The sequence below is a fragment of the Daphnia pulicaria genome, chromosome 6, assembly GCF_021234035.1.
Source record: "Daphnia pulicaria isolate SC F1-1A chromosome 6, SC_F0-13Bv2, whole genome shotgun sequence".
In the NCBI taxonomy this organism is placed as follows: domain Eukaryota; kingdom Metazoa; phylum Arthropoda; class Branchiopoda; order Diplostraca; family Daphniidae; genus Daphnia; species Daphnia pulicaria.
In genome coordinates this window covers 9963555-9980672 of record NC_060918.1, presented here as the reverse complement: position 1 = coordinate 9980672, position 17118 = coordinate 9963555, and the positions used below count along the sequence as shown (strand labels likewise).

The following is a 17118-nucleotide window of genomic DNA, read 5'->3' as shown; positions in this document are numbered from 1 at the left end:
GTTTGTATGCGACAGTAGAACTCCAAAGACATAAGAACTCCTTTTTGAATATTATTAAAAATACCCGACAATAGAACTCACAGTGCCTGACAGTAGAACTCCACTTGACGCGACAATAGAACTTCAAATATAATGTTTTTAATTATTTTCATGTCCGACAATAGAACTCCAACGATTTTAAAAATATTTTCATGCCCTAAAGTAGAACTCCATTGTATTTTAAATATTTTAAATGTCCTTTTAAATAGAACTCCTTTACTAGGAGTTCTTTACTACCTTACTTCCAAGAGGCCGTACTATGCTGCAGCTTCAAAAATCAAAAAGATGTTATTATACCGACCATGAGGAAGTGTGAACTGCAAAGTGCGAACCTTAATCAAATAAATAACGGAAGGAAAATTTCGTCTGCTTTGTCTAATGAAATAATAAAACGATTGAGTGAAAGAGATCATATAATTTAGCTGCAACATCATCGACATACAACCACCACGCGCACACACAAGAAAAAAAAAACAACCGTTCACCCAAGAGTGAATTACAGTTCAAATGAGGGATGATGTTGAACGATTCAAAAAGGCAGTTTGATACTAGACAAATAGAGGCACTAAATCGATGGACGATTTGGTACAAACAATTTCTTTTTACAAAATATACGGACACTTGGATCACAATTCGCCATAAAATGGGAGCTCACGTTAAATTGTGTGATGTAGAAGTTAAGTCAAGTTTGCGGCTCGTGTTCGACTGAGAAGTTGTGAGGTGAGACGAGAAGCACTTTACTATGCGGTTAAACAGAAAAACCTTGAAAATTCGAGTGCTTCCGACATCCGTCGCATTTTGAGTCAGTACAATTTTTATATCAAAGGTCCAAAGTCAAACTTTTCATTAAAAAAATATCAATTTAAAAACTACACAAAAGAAGAGAACCCCGGTAAGGGTGCTCTACTTCTAGCTTTGTTGTTCATAACGATTTGTCCGCCATTGAGGCTGACTACAGTAGACCCCTCTTGTTCAGAGTCAGTAAACGAAGTATAATTTTTGACAGGTCGTTGTTTTTTCCATGATTGCCGCAAAGTATCGTTTACATTGGCGTAGTGATTTACGAATGAGTGCGGTTCACCTCGTTCACTCTCTGGCTCACTCTCAGATCCCTAAAATGTGACAGTGTTTATGGTTGGTTTTCAAACAAGTCTGTTAACATGATAATTATACCTGAGAATCAGTCGAACTGATTTCCGATGGCTTTTCTGTAAGACTGCTATCGTCGGGGTTTTCATCGTAACCCCCTCGAGCGCTTTCGTCGTCACTGTTGTAAGCGACAGAAGAGGGTGCGGGTCGCGGAGGTGGTTTACCGACCACAGACGGCCCGGCTGAAGCACCGCCTAGTGTTCCGCCGCCGAGCACTCCAACGGAACCAGCAACCGAGCGACGACTAAGCGTATTCCTTCCAATTGTACCCGTTCGTTTTGACTGCCGCATTTCAAAAGCAAAACCCATTTCTTCATTGGTCAGCGATTCTTCTAAAGTTTTTTGAGCTTCATCTGTTACAAGAATTTTTAAATAATAAAACAAGAAGAGAAAAAATCGATTATACAAAGTTCCACAATATGCGTGTTGAGGATTATAAAATTACGTTTATATTTGTAGCTTTTGCTCTTGACGCACAAAACAGCCACAAGCAAGGTTATAATCACTACTGAGCCGGCAGCTAGTGTCACCAAAAACCACGTTTGGTGATAAAACGGCTTTTGGTGGGTACTGTAACTGTATTCCAAGTACAATTTGCTGGGTGTAAGAAACTGTGAAAGGGATAATAAAATTAGGATTACTTAGGAATTCAATCGACTGAAAAGAACAAACGTTTGTTTAAAAAAAAAAGCACAGACTTACCGGATCGTGAGTGTAGACTGGATAGGAGATGCCAAATTTGTTGTAAGCTACGATACGGAAAGTATACGATGACGAAGGCATCAGATTCTGATAAGAGACGCTGTACTCTCGCATTGGGCCTTGATCAGTGCGTGCTACCGTTTGCCACTGATCTTCTTCTGGAAATTGATTAAAGCACGTTGAATTAAATGAATCTTTTATCAAAAGAAGAGAGTCGAGCATTCAATAGGTGTTGAAGCTAGCATGCGGTTTACAAGAGCAATCGTTTGAGAAATAAAATGAAAGAGACAAGTGCCACAAGGAGATTGTTAGAACCGCCAAACGTTTACGACACAATGGACGCTACAATCAATTAGAAAAAATCCATAATAATACTTACTGATTTGCCAGTCCGCCACCACTGCGTCATTGACGACAACAGTGAAAATGGGCAAGGAGTAGGGATTTATAGAGGACGGAATACGGAAACCATAAATAAAAAGAAAAGAAGGATAGATTGCTACTGGAATAAAGAACATCACGAAGCCAAGTTTATGATTCTATGTAGAATATGAATTCTCATCAAGCCTTGTGCAACTCGTAGATGAGTTATTCAAAGCTAGAATTTCAGAAATATTAAGCATGTTGAACTACTACCACCACCTGCCACCACCACCAGAGCTTTATTTATAAAATGTCGAGCTAGAAAAATGGTTTTACCTTTCTTTCGGCTTTCAATGTAGTAACCAACGATGGGGCCTTTACCGGCTGGCCCATTTTCCCATTGCAAATTGACGGACGAAGTAGTTCGAGCGATTAAAAGATCTTTCGGCCGTCCAGGTGAGCCTTCTTGCGGTCCAGTAGTTACATTACCAGTGGCCGGTGGTCCCAAATCGAAGGTGGATGCTCGAACGGAAAAGTAGTAGGTGACCTCCTCTTCTAGATTGGCCACCACTAGCCAGGTAGTTGTGACTTTCTGTTTGACTTGCTTGCTGAAAGTCTCATCTTGTTGGGCCGTTTCGTAAGTCACTACATAGCCAGTGATTTCTCCATTGGGCTGTTTGGGTTCTTCCCAGCTCACCTTCAAACTGTTCATCGTAATGTCGCTGAATCTGTTGAAAAATGTGGAGATTATAAATTAGTTATCGCTGGATAACAAGTAAGGTAGTGCAACAAGATATTCACTTTAAAGATCCAGGGCTCCCAGGAATTCCCTGTAAGGTGCGAACAGTAACTGGAACAGATCGTGGACCGTCGCCTGCTGGATTGAAGGCCACGATTTGTATGCGATATTCAGTGAACATGTCCATGAACGGCAACGAGTGTGCTACGTGAGAAGCCGGCACAACCTCCATCTCTTCTTTGTCAATGGTTTGACTCGTTGCCAAATAAAAGATCTTGTAGCCAAGCAAATCACCGTTCTGCTGGCTGGCCAAAGGCGCCACCCACGTCAGCCGCACTTCCGTAGGCGACGTGGCGATAGCAGCCACTTCGCGTGGTTCACCTGAAACCAGAAAAAGATGGATTGGTTTCGTCAATTTTCCGCTTTTAAAATATGAATCGCCTATGAAAATTTGTTTACACACCGGTAGGTACAGCCTCGCCTACGTAAACGGTGGTTGGGGAAGAAGAAGGACCCGGCCCTTGAGAGTTGAAGGGAGTGACGATTATTTCGTAATTCCTATCACGGACAAGGTCGTTCAATATCATCTGAGATGCCTTTCCATCATAGATTTCTTCCTTTTGACCACCACCTGTTGGGATGAAAGTAAACAGCGGTCAGTGTCTTGATTTCTTAATTAAAATACCACAAACTCGACAACCTTGAAGGAGCGCAGGTGTGGGGAAATCGGTGATTTGACGGTAATCGATTCGGTAGGCTGCCGTGTGGGCGTCACCGTTCCAGGCATCCTCACTCAACGGATGCCACACTATTCGCACGCTCGTTGTGGTAATCGGAATCACCTTCACGGAAGCAACGCCGGAAGCTGGGGCGGCGGGTAGTGTTCGAACTACTTCCGATTCTGAACTCCATCCACTCGGACCGATATCGTTGATAGCCTATAAAACATAAATACATTTTAAATTATGAAAATTAACATAATTAAATAAATTTACCTGGATCCGGAATTGATAAGCAGTAAATGGTTTCAATGCGTGTACAGTGTAGGATGTAACGGTGGGCTCTACACGTTCATTAACCGTCTGCCACGGCCCACTGGAGTCTCCTCGGTATTGAACAGTGTAATATCTACAGCCACCCATCCAATATGTTTAGCTTCAAAATAGCACTGGCCAAAAAGCGAGTCTTGTATGAACATTAATACCTCAACGGAGCGAAGCCGTCTCTTCCAGGAGCCCAACTAAACGTGATTTGTTGACTTTGAATTTGTGAGGGGCTGACGTGCGGTGCTGACGGAGGCTGAGGAGCATCGCGGCTGTTGGTCGTGTAGACTAGCGCCCGGGCGGCTTGGCCCCAGCCCAGCGACGTCTTGGCCGCAATATGGAACATATAAAACTGCTCTGCTTCCAGATTGGTGACGCGGTAAGTTCGGTCCGACGGAGAAAACTCTTTGCTCGTATTTGTCGCCTGTGTCGAGTCGATGAAATATGTCACCCGGTAAGCAAGAATTTCGCCATTCGGTTCGGCTGGAACGTCCCAAATGACACGGGCACTCGAGAAGGACACGTCGGGAAACGACACATTTGACGGCACGCCAGGAACTAGAACAGAGCAAGTAGTTTAGCTTTATTACCAACTCGACTTTTGGTGGTGGTGGTGGGGGGGGGGGGGGGGAGGGGAGGGGAAATAAATCAATATTCGATGAGATAATTATTACCATCCTCCATAGTTTGAACAACGATCGGCGGCACGGAAAGGACTCCGTCTCCAATGCGAGTGTAAGCCAAAACTTGGATCGAGTATTGGGTGAACTTGCGAAGTTCCGTTAGCGTGGTCGTGAAAGTGGCGTTGCTCGGCACCTTCTTGTAGCGGAAGGGCACGTTGAGCGCTCCGTAATAGACTTTATAGCCCTCGATGATGCCGTTGCGGTGGAGGAGGTCAACTTCGTTCCAACGCACCACGATCGTCGTCGATGATGTTTCGTTAGCCGAAACAGTCTTCGGTCCCGAACTCGGAGCTTTAAGAGAACAATGAAAATCGGTGTTAAAGTTCACGACCGTCAAAGATCAAATTGAGCCACTAAAACACTTACTGGCTTCTCGGGTGCGTTCGGTAGCCGGCGGACTGGGTTGTGACGTGCCAACATCGTTATACGCCTGAACGATAACCTGATAAATGGTAAACTCCTCCAGATCTTCCAGAACAAAGGAGTTGGCGTTATGGTCTTCGATGCTGACGGCGTCGAGAGGCGTATCGGCGTTTGCCCGACGGTACGAGACGTTATAACCGCGGGGCACGCCGTACCATTCAATTTGTTGCAAAGGCTACGCATGAAAAAGATGTTGACTTTCATATGCCATTTCGTTACATAAGAGATAAGTTAAGTCTTACCGTCCATCTGACACGCAGCTGAGTGGCACTGACAGCCCGTACGGTAACGTTAAATGGAGCGTGCGACGGAGGAGCTTGAATAGTTTGGAAACGTTTAGTGGGCTCCGACGGCGGCGAAGGCCCTACTACATTATTAGCCACAAGGCGAAGGGCATACTCCATGAACGGCGTCAAGTTACTAACAGTTAGTGTGGTTGCCTCTGGATCGGTCACCTCCCAAATCGTGTCCCACGTGCTGTTACGTAATGACTGGGCCTAATGGTCCCGAGTAATGAAGTACGGAATAATATAAAAACAAAAGAGGAAAAACAAGGACGTTGCTAATGGATCTTTACCTGAACTGTCCACTTGGTGACCGAAGAATTGCCATCGAAGCCCGGCGTGAATTGGAGAACGACAGAGAAGGCTTCAATGTTGGAAACGGCTAGTCTTGTCGGAGCTCCTGGCAGAACCGGTTCGATACCCGATTGAATTGTAGCTGTTTTAATAGCACCCATGCCGCTGCTGGTCCAACCGGCTACCTCGAAAGTGTAGTGTGTCGTTGGCTGTAATTTTATTGGCGAGAAAAGTAACAAAATGAGTAAAGAAAACAAAATTTTGGTAATGGAAAAGGCAAGCTGTCTACCTGTAGGCTGTTGACGACTAGGCTGGAAACATCTCCGGTGACGTTTTTCACTTTGAGGGTATGCGGCATGTCTTTGACAGACCAGCGAACAGTGTAACCCGTCAACTTGCCGTTATCTTTTTCGGGCGGAGACCAAGAGACGCGGACGGAACGATCGCTGATCTCGTCGAAGCGGAGGCTAGACACCTCATCCGGAACTAGAACAAGACTCGGCGGTTAAGATGATTCGATTATAATAGAGAGCTGCTACACAAGGGTCGGTTACCATCTTCGGCGGTTTTGACTGTCACGTGACCGCTGTGTGGCCCGTCGCCCGGCGATGTGAAGCAGAGGACCGTTATCTGGTATTCGGTATATTTCTGGACGCCATCCACCAAAGCAGTTTGCTCCGCCAATGGATCAAACGGACTGGGTGGAACTGTGACGGTCTTCTCCGCCACTTGATTATCACCTAATCCACAAATCAGCCGCTCGTGAATAATTCAGTCAACGGATGGGAAACTGTTCAGATGGAATGAAACTCAATACTGTACCTCTCCAGGCTTGAAGCTTGTAGCCCTGATTAATGCCGTTGATCAGCTGAGGATCGGGTGGTTTCCACCACACTCGAATGGTGGTCGAATTGACGGCTTCCGCTCGCACTTGAGTGGGAGCCGCTTCAGGGGCTAGCAATAAATAAAAACATGAGTCAGCGGGCCAGGGGGCACATATAAAGGGAAAATAGTTAAGCGGTTTTCTGATTCATACTTCCTTCTCGAGTCTTGACCGTGATGGATTTGCTAAACTTTCCAACGTCTATGCGATTAAATGCAGCCATTTGAATTTCGTAATCTTTCCAAGTGATTAAATCCTCGATCAAATAATTCCGTTGATTCTGTTGGAACAAAACACAAACAAAAAACAAATTGTGAGTAAAATTTAAAAAAAAAATTTTTATTGTAATTTTTACTTCGTTTGTTATGTTGCGGTAAGACCAGGGGCTGTTGTCGCCGTAGCCGTGCAGGCGATAACGCACCATGTAGCCGGTAATCATTCCATTGCGGTGCTCCTCGTCGGGCGGCTGCCATTGAATCATAATTTGGGAGGCCGAGCGAGCCGAGCCAACTAGTCCCACTGGCGGCCCGGAAGGAGCTGACAATTTCGTCAAAACAAAAAAAAGCCATCAGGAAACACGAAACATGAATTTTTCCATTATTTTTCTAAAATACCTTCTTGCGGTAGAGTGACTCTGTTGCTCGGTTCGGACGGCTGGCCTTCCCCTACGCTATTGACGGCGCTGACGCGGAATTGGTAGGCAGCAGCGGCCTTGAGCGAGGGTAAATCAATCCATCGAACGTCGGCCGACACGTTGGCTATTTCCGTTGTCCAACTGTTAACCGTGTCGGGTATTGGGCCGGTGACGGGTACGACGCGTTTTTGGATGATAAACTTGGAGATTGGACTGTTGCCGTCGAATCCCGCGATCCACGAGACGTTGACCATTTTGCCGTTGCCCAATCGTGAGGCGGCCACTCCGTTCGGAGGATACGGCAGTTCGATAACGTAGAGCTTGGCAATTCGCGAGTCGTCTCCGCCGGCTGATGTCACGTGACAGGCGTAGGTACCCACATCCGAGGCCCTAGCCTCGGCAATCTGCAGAGTGCCATCGGCAAGGACTTGGATCCGCTGACTGCGAAGCGGATCGATAACCCTGAAAACAAACCGGATCAGTTAGAGCTATGGAATTACCACAAATTGAGCTATAAAAACGCATTTACTTATTTTCATGTCGCCATTGAACGCTGTAGGAAACGGACGAGTCGCCAGACACCCTGCACTGCATAGTGGCCACGTGACCAAGAATCACTCGAGTATCCACTGGTGGTTGGACGATTTGCGTGCGCACTGCCGGGGGAATAAAAGAAAAAAACAAAAGAAATCAAAACGTTTCCTCCCTCCCGAATGCGATCCTGGGCGGGGTCGCGACTGTCACACTTGATGCGTACCCAAGACGGAGAGGAGGGCAGAATCCTCGACACTACCGGCTTCGTTTGTTCTGATGCAAGTGTATTTTCCCGCATCATTGGCACGCACGGCGGCAATCAACAAAGATCCGTCCTCGAGTATTTGAACCCGGCCAGAGGGTACTAGGACGGTCGTGTCTGCGAGATAAAATCCAAGTTAATTATGCCATACGTGGGGGAAATTCTATTAAACGAATTGCTGGAATACGTTTGTGGACAATGTCGAGAGAAACTAACCATTAAAGATCCACGTTATGTTGGGAGTGGGAGCTCCTCCTGCTTTGCAGCTAAATGTTTCATCACGGCCGTCACGGACTGTCCGGTTTTCTGGCGGAGATTCCATGACGGGAGCCGAGGCTACGTTACGTGACACGGGACCGCAACAGAAAAAAAGAGGGAGGAAAACAAAAAAAATGGGAAATAAATAAACAAACGAAAACCAACAAAACAAATGAGAACGGCGAACTCAATTAAATCCGTCCAATTCCGGTTTGAGCCAACGAAATGTGACATAAGAGGACACGACAGACGCGGAAAAACGTTAACTAAGAGGACATGATTCATTCGGTCATGTTTAAAAAAAGAGAAAATACCAGGAAAGGAGTCAAATAAATGCAGAGTAGATGTGGTAATTAAATGAAGTTAGTAGCAGAGTAACTAAGTTAAGTACGTAGTAAAGTTTTATGAGGGAAGGAGGAGGAGGAAGAAAATAATTTTCGAGAATTGTTTTGTTAGTTGTCGATTAGTTTACCAAAGAAAAGAGACGAGCCCCCAGATTCCTTGCTTCGGTCAGGTAAATCGTTTGGTCGTAACCGGACAACGTTGATTAGTTTGAACGAATCGCGTTCATCTTCTGCAAGCACAATAGGATCCACCAAGGACGGACAAACAAAACAAACAAGCGCCGCCCCCAGAGAGGAGAGAAAACGAGTTAGTAGAATGTCGGAGACACAAAGGGGTTAATAATTATGGGGTTTCATCTTGTTTTCTTTCTGTGGAATGAGGCGCGACACAATCGCTGAGCTACAGCTAAAGACCGCTAATAAATTTTTTCAAAAAATAAATAAAATAAACAACAAAGGGGACTAAAATACAGACAGACAACAATGGATGATGATCCAGCGACTTGAAAAACAACTTTTCTCGGTTTCTTTTGTTTGTTTCGTTAAGACTTACTTTTAACCTTGAGCCATGTGTAAGCCGTAGCTTGACCGGCGCTATTGGATGCGACGCACTGGAACATGCCGCCATCCTCCATGGCGAGCTTCTGGATCTTGAGCGATCCATCTTCCGCCACAAAATACCTGGTGATAAATTATTCGAAAACGTCAGACGTTGGGTCAGTAATGGCGAAGGACGCAGGGCAGTTTGGTTAGGCGATAAAAACAGCAAATAAACAAAGGGCCGAGCTTTACTTGTTCCCTGGTAAGGATGTCACGTCGACGACATTCCTGTACCACTTGACGGATGGAGTGGGCACTCCGCGGGCACGGCAGGGTAGCGAAGAGATCCGACCGAAATCGCCCAACGTCTCCAATGATACCTTCTCCAAAAGAACGGGTTTTTCTAAAATAAGAAGGAAACAAAAGATATACGTAGAATTCAACAACCTTCAGCCTGGGCGTAGGAAAGAAAATGGCGATGAAACAAAAAACAAACAACTGGCAAATCGTGTAGCCCAAAATGGGAATGACAATAACAAAGCTCGGGGCGTTACCAGAAGGGGGGGAAAAAGACGAGACAATCGAGACAATTGCACTAGCAGCAGCAGCCACCAACATTTTATTGTTGTCTTACCAAGAATGGTGACGTTGGCGCCGGCCGTGACGGGTTCGGATCGCAGCGATTTGGTGGAAACTCTGCAACTATAGCGGCCGGAATGGCTGGGATCGGCGTTGAGCAGGGAGAGAGTTCGATTCCATAAATCGTTGAATGTGTGCCCAACTCCAGAGTTTTCGATTGGCTCATCATCTTTAAACCACAGGGTTTCCAAGTGATACAGCGACCTAGTTCAGCATTCGGAATAATTAGATTTCCAAAAGTTTTGGGGTCGTAAACCACCCACACAGCCATATTTCTATACTATACACATACCTGGCATTGGCTATGCAATGAAGTTCAGTGACGGGAGAGCCGCGAACCACTTCCGTATCTCGGGGCGCGATGACGATGCGGGCCGGCACGTCATCGGTTTCGCTATTACCGCGAACCACTAATCGAACTCCTCCGCTCAGCTCTTCTTGACCCAGCTGCGTGTTTGTTACGTGAGCCCTGCGTGATTTCAATATCAAGACGCACACACACAATCGATCAATCAATCATCATAGGCCTCATCAGAATCATAAAACATGGTACATTTCAATTGATTTCCAGGGGAGGGTGCCATTAGCCAGAGTTTACTCCCATCACCCAACTGGGTAAACATGGGATAATCTCTCGACGATAAGATAAGACCCACAATGTCAACAGCAATTCAAAGAAGAGCAGCCACAAAATAAGAGAAAAATGAATAGTTTTTTGGGGGGTTTGTTGGCCCTTTTACCGGTAAAGTTTCTGGTCGCTTTCAGATGCCGACAGGATAACTAGTTGGTTATCAGGACCGATGGCATATTTGTGTCCGTAGAGCGGCGCTCCGTCTTCAGCTTCCCAAGTCACGGCCGGTTTGGGCTGAGACTCTAGGGCCTGCACTTCCAGGACGGCGGCATCGCCTGTCTGGATAGTCAGCGACGTTTCCGTCTGGTCGCTAAAGGGACTCATGTCTACCCCATCAACGAGAAAGAAAAAGAGAAAAACAAATTCATGAAGACAATTGTTGTCTGCGCGATCCTGAGATATTGTTGTGACGTACAGGCGACAAGGACTTGAACTTGCTCGCTGAATATGGATCCGACAGCGTTACGAGCTACGCATTGGTAAACGCCAGCGTCCTCGCGTCGGATGGACTGAATTTTGTAAACCGGTTCCGATGAGAATTCCGTCTGAAAGGAGCCATCTTTCATCCATCTGTATTCCGGCTGCGGGTAGCCTTGGGATGGAAAATGAACAAGCAAAGAACGAGCGCATATTGAATTAGACAAGTGAATTTGCTTATCATCCGTCACCACTTCAATTGTTGGGGTCGGGGGAGAAGAAAAAAGAGTCAACAGCGGAGGGGTTGCAGAGAATAAGAGTGCAGACGACAGACCAATATTACACGAAATTTGAGAATCCAGTAGTCGTAGTACTACAACTACTGGCTGGAGAAAGTAGAGGGAAGCCGGAAATGATGTGGGAGTGACAGCAGCATATGGCCGATGGTAACGGAAATCCTTCCGCTTTTTCAAATGGAAAAAGAAGAAGAAGTTGGTAGGGTAAACATGGGGTGGAATCCATAATCTCTCACCCTGCTGCCCTCGGGGCAACGTTCTGGACTTCTGGTCAAGCTCTGCCTCGTCAGCCCCTCCCGAGACTATTGTCTGCTGAATAGCACGGCCAACGCATAACGCACCAATGCAACACACACACAACCGGGAGGGAATGGCTTTTTTCGACCGGGGCGTGAAATTACCCCCCCCCCCCTTTCCAATTTCCCCCAAAAATATGAAATCCAACCAAAATACACACAAGACCGACGAGGGAAATATAGTGAAAGGAAAAATATTCGACCCCGAAAATATCATTTCCAGTTGTATCAACCAGGTTCGAAAACGTCATTCAGCAGCCAGCGGGAGAGACAAGGCAGACGCTGTGGTGTCGTGTTACGTCGAGGGGTAAAAGACACTAATGATGGGAGACGGGGCCAGGGCCGGCAGGGCCCAGCATAATGGATTAGTTAGTGCTAAGTCTCTCTTTTTGGTGCAGTGCATTTCGGTTCAAATAGGAAATGGTGAAGTTGAGAAAAAGAAAGAAAAAGTAGCAACTCACCAACGGCTTGACACTGAAGGAATTTGGCCCGGCCTTCGCTGACGATGCTCGCCGAAGCGGATGGTTGAGTGACGAAACGGGGCGACTGCATGTTGTCCGCTGTTGGGAAAACGGAAACAAATCAGAAATACAAATTCTCAGACACACACTTCTTTAATGAACGCGAGTAACAGGATACATCAAAATGTACATCAACACCGATACGGATAAAGGCAACACAATCAGCCCAGCCATGGAGAGCTATGCACAGTAAGCACGATGACTGTTAAAGGTTATCGTTTTCAACGTTAAAAAGTATCTAACAACACATGTGATTAGCATGTTTCAAAAACTCTGGGGGTACTGGTTTTCGTCAAAAGAAAAAACAAAAGACGCCGGAGCCTTTTAGGAGCCGACAAGTAAAAACAAGAGCCTATTTCCGGAACGCCAGAAGCCCCAACTTTTTCTCCTCTCTCTCTCTTTTTAGCTTATAGGCGCTTTGGTGCCGAGCGTGAGTCTATCTAAAGCAAGTCTTTTCTGGTCGTGAATAACGAGCTAGACGTTTTATTTTTTTATTTTTTTCAAAGTGTCTAAAAACTTGGTTCACACTCGGTTAACAAAAACTTGATGTACAGATGGTCGAGATCCATCAATCACACCACAAGTCGAAAGAACTTTAGAGCAGTAGGAGAAAGGGGAGGCGCAGTTTGAAAACTCAGCGGGGCAGTATTTTGACTGGCTCCACCCGTCCGAATCCCGAGTCTCTATCCATCTCTTTTTTTCTTCTATTTTTTATAGTTACATTATACATTCAATCTCGTTCCACTAGATTCCAGATGGCCATATAAAGTCGAAAAGAGATCGTTACTAGGCTAGGCTGAATGATAATCTTATTTGACTGCCGCTCATTAGCGATTCATTTGGGAGTTTAAAATAAAAGGAAAACAAAACAGAACTTTCCCTCCAATGCCCACACAAGGGCTGGACTGGAAACAATCAAACATGGATCTCTCTACTACCCGATTCAATTCCCTTCGTCCCCAAAACACCCTCTCTCTCTCTCTGCTACTCTCCTGGTAACCCGACACTATTTTCTTTTTTCGGCTCTAGCAGCTCCTTCTTTTGTGGGCTGGGAAAGTGGTTCCATTTCCGCTCCATAGACAACAAACAAAACGATAAAGAGGAGAGAATCAGGTCGACTTATGCTGCTGCTGCCGCCCTTGCTGGGTTTGTCTCTTAGTCGAAACAAATAAAGATTTTCAAAAAGAAAAAACAAAAAGAAAATAAAGGGGGAAAGAAAAAAAAAGTATAATCGTTAACCTTGTCCATTGGAAGAAGCCGTGAGTGCTGCATGGGGCCCGTCATTACCTCTTCTTCGTTGTTGTTTCTTTTTTATTCGTTCGCTTGTCAAGAGAAACCCGAAAAGAATCCAAATAATGCCCTTGACTTTGGCCTCAGGGCGTCGATCTTTGAGGTTATTATCTCCTTCCTACCTACGTCGACGAAAGGGAGAGCAAGTCTGCTGCCTAGAAGAAATCACGGCTCCCAAAAAAGTTGACTCGGTCACGGCATATTGCTCCTTCTCTCTTTCTCTTCACGATGAACGAACGCCAAAGCTCAAACCGCACAAACTTTTTCTTTTTTCCCTCCATTTTTATATGCAGTTGTGTGTTTCTTCTTGTGGTCGAGGGCCAGGTGGTGACTTGTTTTTTCTTTATATGATTGGGCTTTAGGAAACCCAAAAACAACAAAGTTTTCTCAATGGTTTCTCCCTCTCACTCCGCCATCCAGCCGTAAACAAAAAATAAGAGAGAAATCCCTGATAACCGTTCCGGTATATTCCGGCAGAAATGCCATTCCATTTCCTTCTTGGTCCTTTCTTCCTCCGGTCCCGTGAAGAAAACTGAGTGAGACTGGCCTATCAACCAATCCCACAGGAAAGAAGAAGAAAACAATTTTTTGTTGTTTTTGTTTCTACAGACTTTCGTGTCTTGTGTTGTGTTTGCGTGTGACGGTTGCATCCGTAATCCATCTTATCGACGCGGAATGCAAGCGCATCCGGAGAAAGTAGTCGAGATTGAGGGAGAAGAAGAAGAAGCTTTTTACAACGGCGTCGATAATGTTAATGATAAAGATGATTCAGACAGAGTCTGAAGTGTAAGATCCACTTGACCGACCTTGTATATATCGCGTTCAAGAGAAAGAAAAACATGGTGCTCACCAAAAAGTGGAAGGATAAGGCTAAAGCTTCAAAAAAATAGATAGATATATATATTTATATATATTTTTCTAGTATAAAAAAGGATGGAGAAGAGAGTTTCTGGGGGCGGTTGGTGTACAACGGAAGCCGTATACCGTTGGGGGACCCCACCGCATTGAGGGCTGGCATTCAAAGAGACACGACATTCGGATTTACAGCACTAAATGTGAATAGCTGCTGCTTTTCCTTTAGAGAACGAGAGAGAGAGAGAGAAAAAAAGCCCAGTTCCTTTGATCGCCATTTTGGCTCGAGGGCCATAAATTCGAATGAATCCAATCAATGCATCATTGGAAATAGACACGTACCAAACCAACAATAATCTTAACAAGAATGTCGTCGCTGCTTTTGAACACGCTCTCCATTCACTCTTGGCTACAGTATGCGTGTTATTTCGAAAAAAGCTAGACTAGGAAAATAAAATAACAGAAATAATCCTCACCAGACGAAATGTGTTGACAAAGGAACAGCAGCAACACACTCGGTAATAATCCCAGGTGTTGGGCCTTGACGCGAGGCATTTTCGTTGTCGTTTTTCCTCCTGTTGTTGGATCGAACTTGTTGTTTGATTTCTCTCACTCTCTTCGGCGATAGGAATATAATGCAATCAAATAAATCGAGTCAATTCCAATGCTTCATTTCTTCCATCTAAACGTTAGCATTCCGGCCTTGCGGACGACAAAGAAACCATTTCCCACGGTCTTTCTCACAACCCTCAAAGGTAAAGGAGGGTGGTGGTGGTGGTACGAATGAAAGAGGGGCCCTGTCACACCTGACCGTAGCCCGCGGCCAAATCCAAACTTCCTTTCCCTAACGATAGAACGGGCGAACTTGAGCCGAAGAGACTTCAACAACCACTTTCACACACACACACACACTGGCCAACGTGGATTTTCACGGACATCCAATACCGTCCTGCATACACTCGAGTCACGCTGACACTGAACAAGTCACGATCGTGAGCACGCTTAGACTATAATTGAAGATTCCGCAACACCAGACGGCCGCAGAAGAGCACACACAACACAACAGTATGCGCGCGCGTCTCAAACTCGAACTGAGCCCCTGCCGTCAGACTGTTTTCTAGCTTTCGTCAGCGCCACCTGGTGAAGCAGACGAACAAAATTTACAGCGTTGCCTTTTTTTAGGAATGCAGCCTAGGGGGGCGGAACGGAAACTAGAAATTCAAAAAGGAATTTTCTTTTTTTTTTCTTTAAACCAACTAAATAGAGAAGACACGAATCTGGCCTGGGGTGGTTTATAGCAGTGGCAAAGTGGCTTTCATCGGTGAATACTTTATGTGACTCATTTCATTTGATGATAATGCAACTACCGTGGAGTCAGACGGGCCATGTTGAAACAAAACAATTCTCTACTTCTTTCAATATGTTTTTTAAAGAGGCTCTTGGAAGAAAATGAAGCAAATAAAATCTTTAATGCCATGGTGAAAATAGCCGCATTCCAATTTTCGACTCTGCGGGCGTGTAAATTTGTCTGAATTTTTCATTGCACATCTTTCTCGCTATAGGGGTGAGGAAAGTTGTTAAAGAAAAAAATTTTTTCCTCCGTTCAAAATAAAAAGGAAACGAGATGTTATGTGACAGATTGACTTAAGATAGGCAGAGCGTCTTTATGTTGGTGTTGAGATAAGAGGCAGCGAGCCATCCAGCGCACACACCGGAATGACTCACATACCGAAAAGTCGGTCCGAGATATTTCTATCTTCACCGTTTCTTTTCTTTACTTTGCCGAGACCTTTAAAAAATGTTGAATAGTTTTTTACCATTAACAACCCAAGACTCTGAACAGAAAACAGGACACAGTGTGTGTCTCATCTATTGGGAGGGAAAAAACTGAAAGTCAAGTCATAGCTTTTGTCTAGGGGGTGGCCTCAAGTGGAGAGCACGTGCGGGAACTCTGCCAGCCCTGAACCTCTTCAAACACACTCGTAAATACCAGTATTAGAAGCAAGTTTTTTAGTCTCGAAGAAGGGGGGGGGGGAGACGCTTGTATAGTATACACACAACACAGTGCACAAGAGAGTGTGTGTATATAGGCTTGAAGAGAGAGAGAGAGAGAAAGACTGAGTGTATAATTGACTAGTCGGGGCAGCGGGGCAGCAACCGGTTCTGGCCATTATCTCCTCGTCCCGATGTTTTGAAACGAAGGATGGAAGAAGCTCTGCTGCTTGCTTGCTTGTTTTTTTTTTCCTTTGAAATGAAATAATGCTGTACAGGATCAAGCTCGTCATGGCCGTCTTTATCGGCAGCAGAGCCAGCTGTCGCGTCTTCCATCTTTACTTTTCACGGGAGAAGAAATGAAGGAAAAGTGCGTGAGCTCTTCTTCCTCCGCTGCTGCTGCTGTATCCAATCTTCGTGAAAACGGGCGGCTCTCATTACTTGCAGTTAAAGGTCTCTTCGGATGTCAATGGCGGCAGCCGCCCAATTGCAATTCGAGAGAGTTGTATAATCATCAGACGAATTGCGAATGAACTTGGCGTGAATATTTGTCAATGCGCGTGTTCCCATCTTATCCAAGACACCAGCCATCGAATTATTTCCGCCGTCGACACGCGAACGTTCGTTTACATCACACAGACAGCACATCCGTCTTCTCATGTTGGACCTTATGAAACTATTTGTTATTTCTTCTCCAATGTTTTACCGATATAGCAGCAGCCAAGGCGCTGCTGGGAGCGGCGTCCGCTTCTGGATGAGGAGACGTCGCGTGTGTTGCATGAAACGACTCGATGCGTCGTCCTATACACCGACCGCTGTTTCCATCCATAAACATTTGCACCGGATCCGCCCACGTGTAAATAACCTTGCACACACATGGGTGTTTAAATTCGTTAGACCGTAAAAGAAATGCGTGACTCTGAAAGATAAACCCTTACCTTACACAGTCGATACCGATCGTGAGATGGTCCCGATGTATCTGCACGCCAACTATAAAACACCGCCGGCCG

At 45.4% G+C, this 17118-nt stretch overlaps 1 protein-coding gene across 4 annotated transcripts; it reads right to left on the bottom strand.

The window, feature by feature from the left end:
- Positions 1 to 434: 434 nt before the first annotated feature.
- On the bottom strand, positions 435 to 15212 carry LOC124343116 (protein sidekick-like). 4 transcript variants are annotated; one of them, XM_046796227.1, is made up of 33 exons: positions 14593 to 15212; positions 11915 to 12013; positions 10860 to 11036; positions 10554 to 10770; positions 10106 to 10282; positions 9809 to 10017; positions 9427 to 9577; positions 9188 to 9315; positions 8763 to 8864; positions 8249 to 8368; positions 7994 to 8149; positions 7766 to 7892; positions 7217 to 7698; positions 6958 to 7139; positions 6756 to 6882; positions 6542 to 6673; positions 6274 to 6459; positions 6009 to 6205; positions 5719 to 5928; positions 5384 to 5638; positions 5085 to 5316; positions 4710 to 5009; positions 4197 to 4593; positions 3988 to 4120; positions 3693 to 3930; positions 3456 to 3623; positions 3055 to 3373; positions 2590 to 2981; positions 2270 to 2290; positions 1891 to 2048; positions 1634 to 1799; positions 1213 to 1541; positions 435 to 1151 (listed from the first exon to the last, which is right to left on the bottom strand). In XM_046796227.1, exons 1-33 carry the CDS (start codon positions 14669 to 14671, stop codon positions 909 to 911), a joined length of 6609 nt encoding a protein of 2202 aa, XP_046652183.1. In that variant the 5' UTR covers positions 14672 to 15212; the 3' UTR covers positions 435 to 908. The 4 variants fall into 4 exon arrangements, with proteins under 4 accessions (XP_046652183.1, XP_046652184.1, XP_046652185.1 ...); XM_046796228.1 differs by lacking the exon at positions 2270 to 2290; XM_046796229.1 differs by lacking the exon at positions 8763 to 8864.
- Positions 15213 to 17118: the final 1906 nt, after the last annotated feature.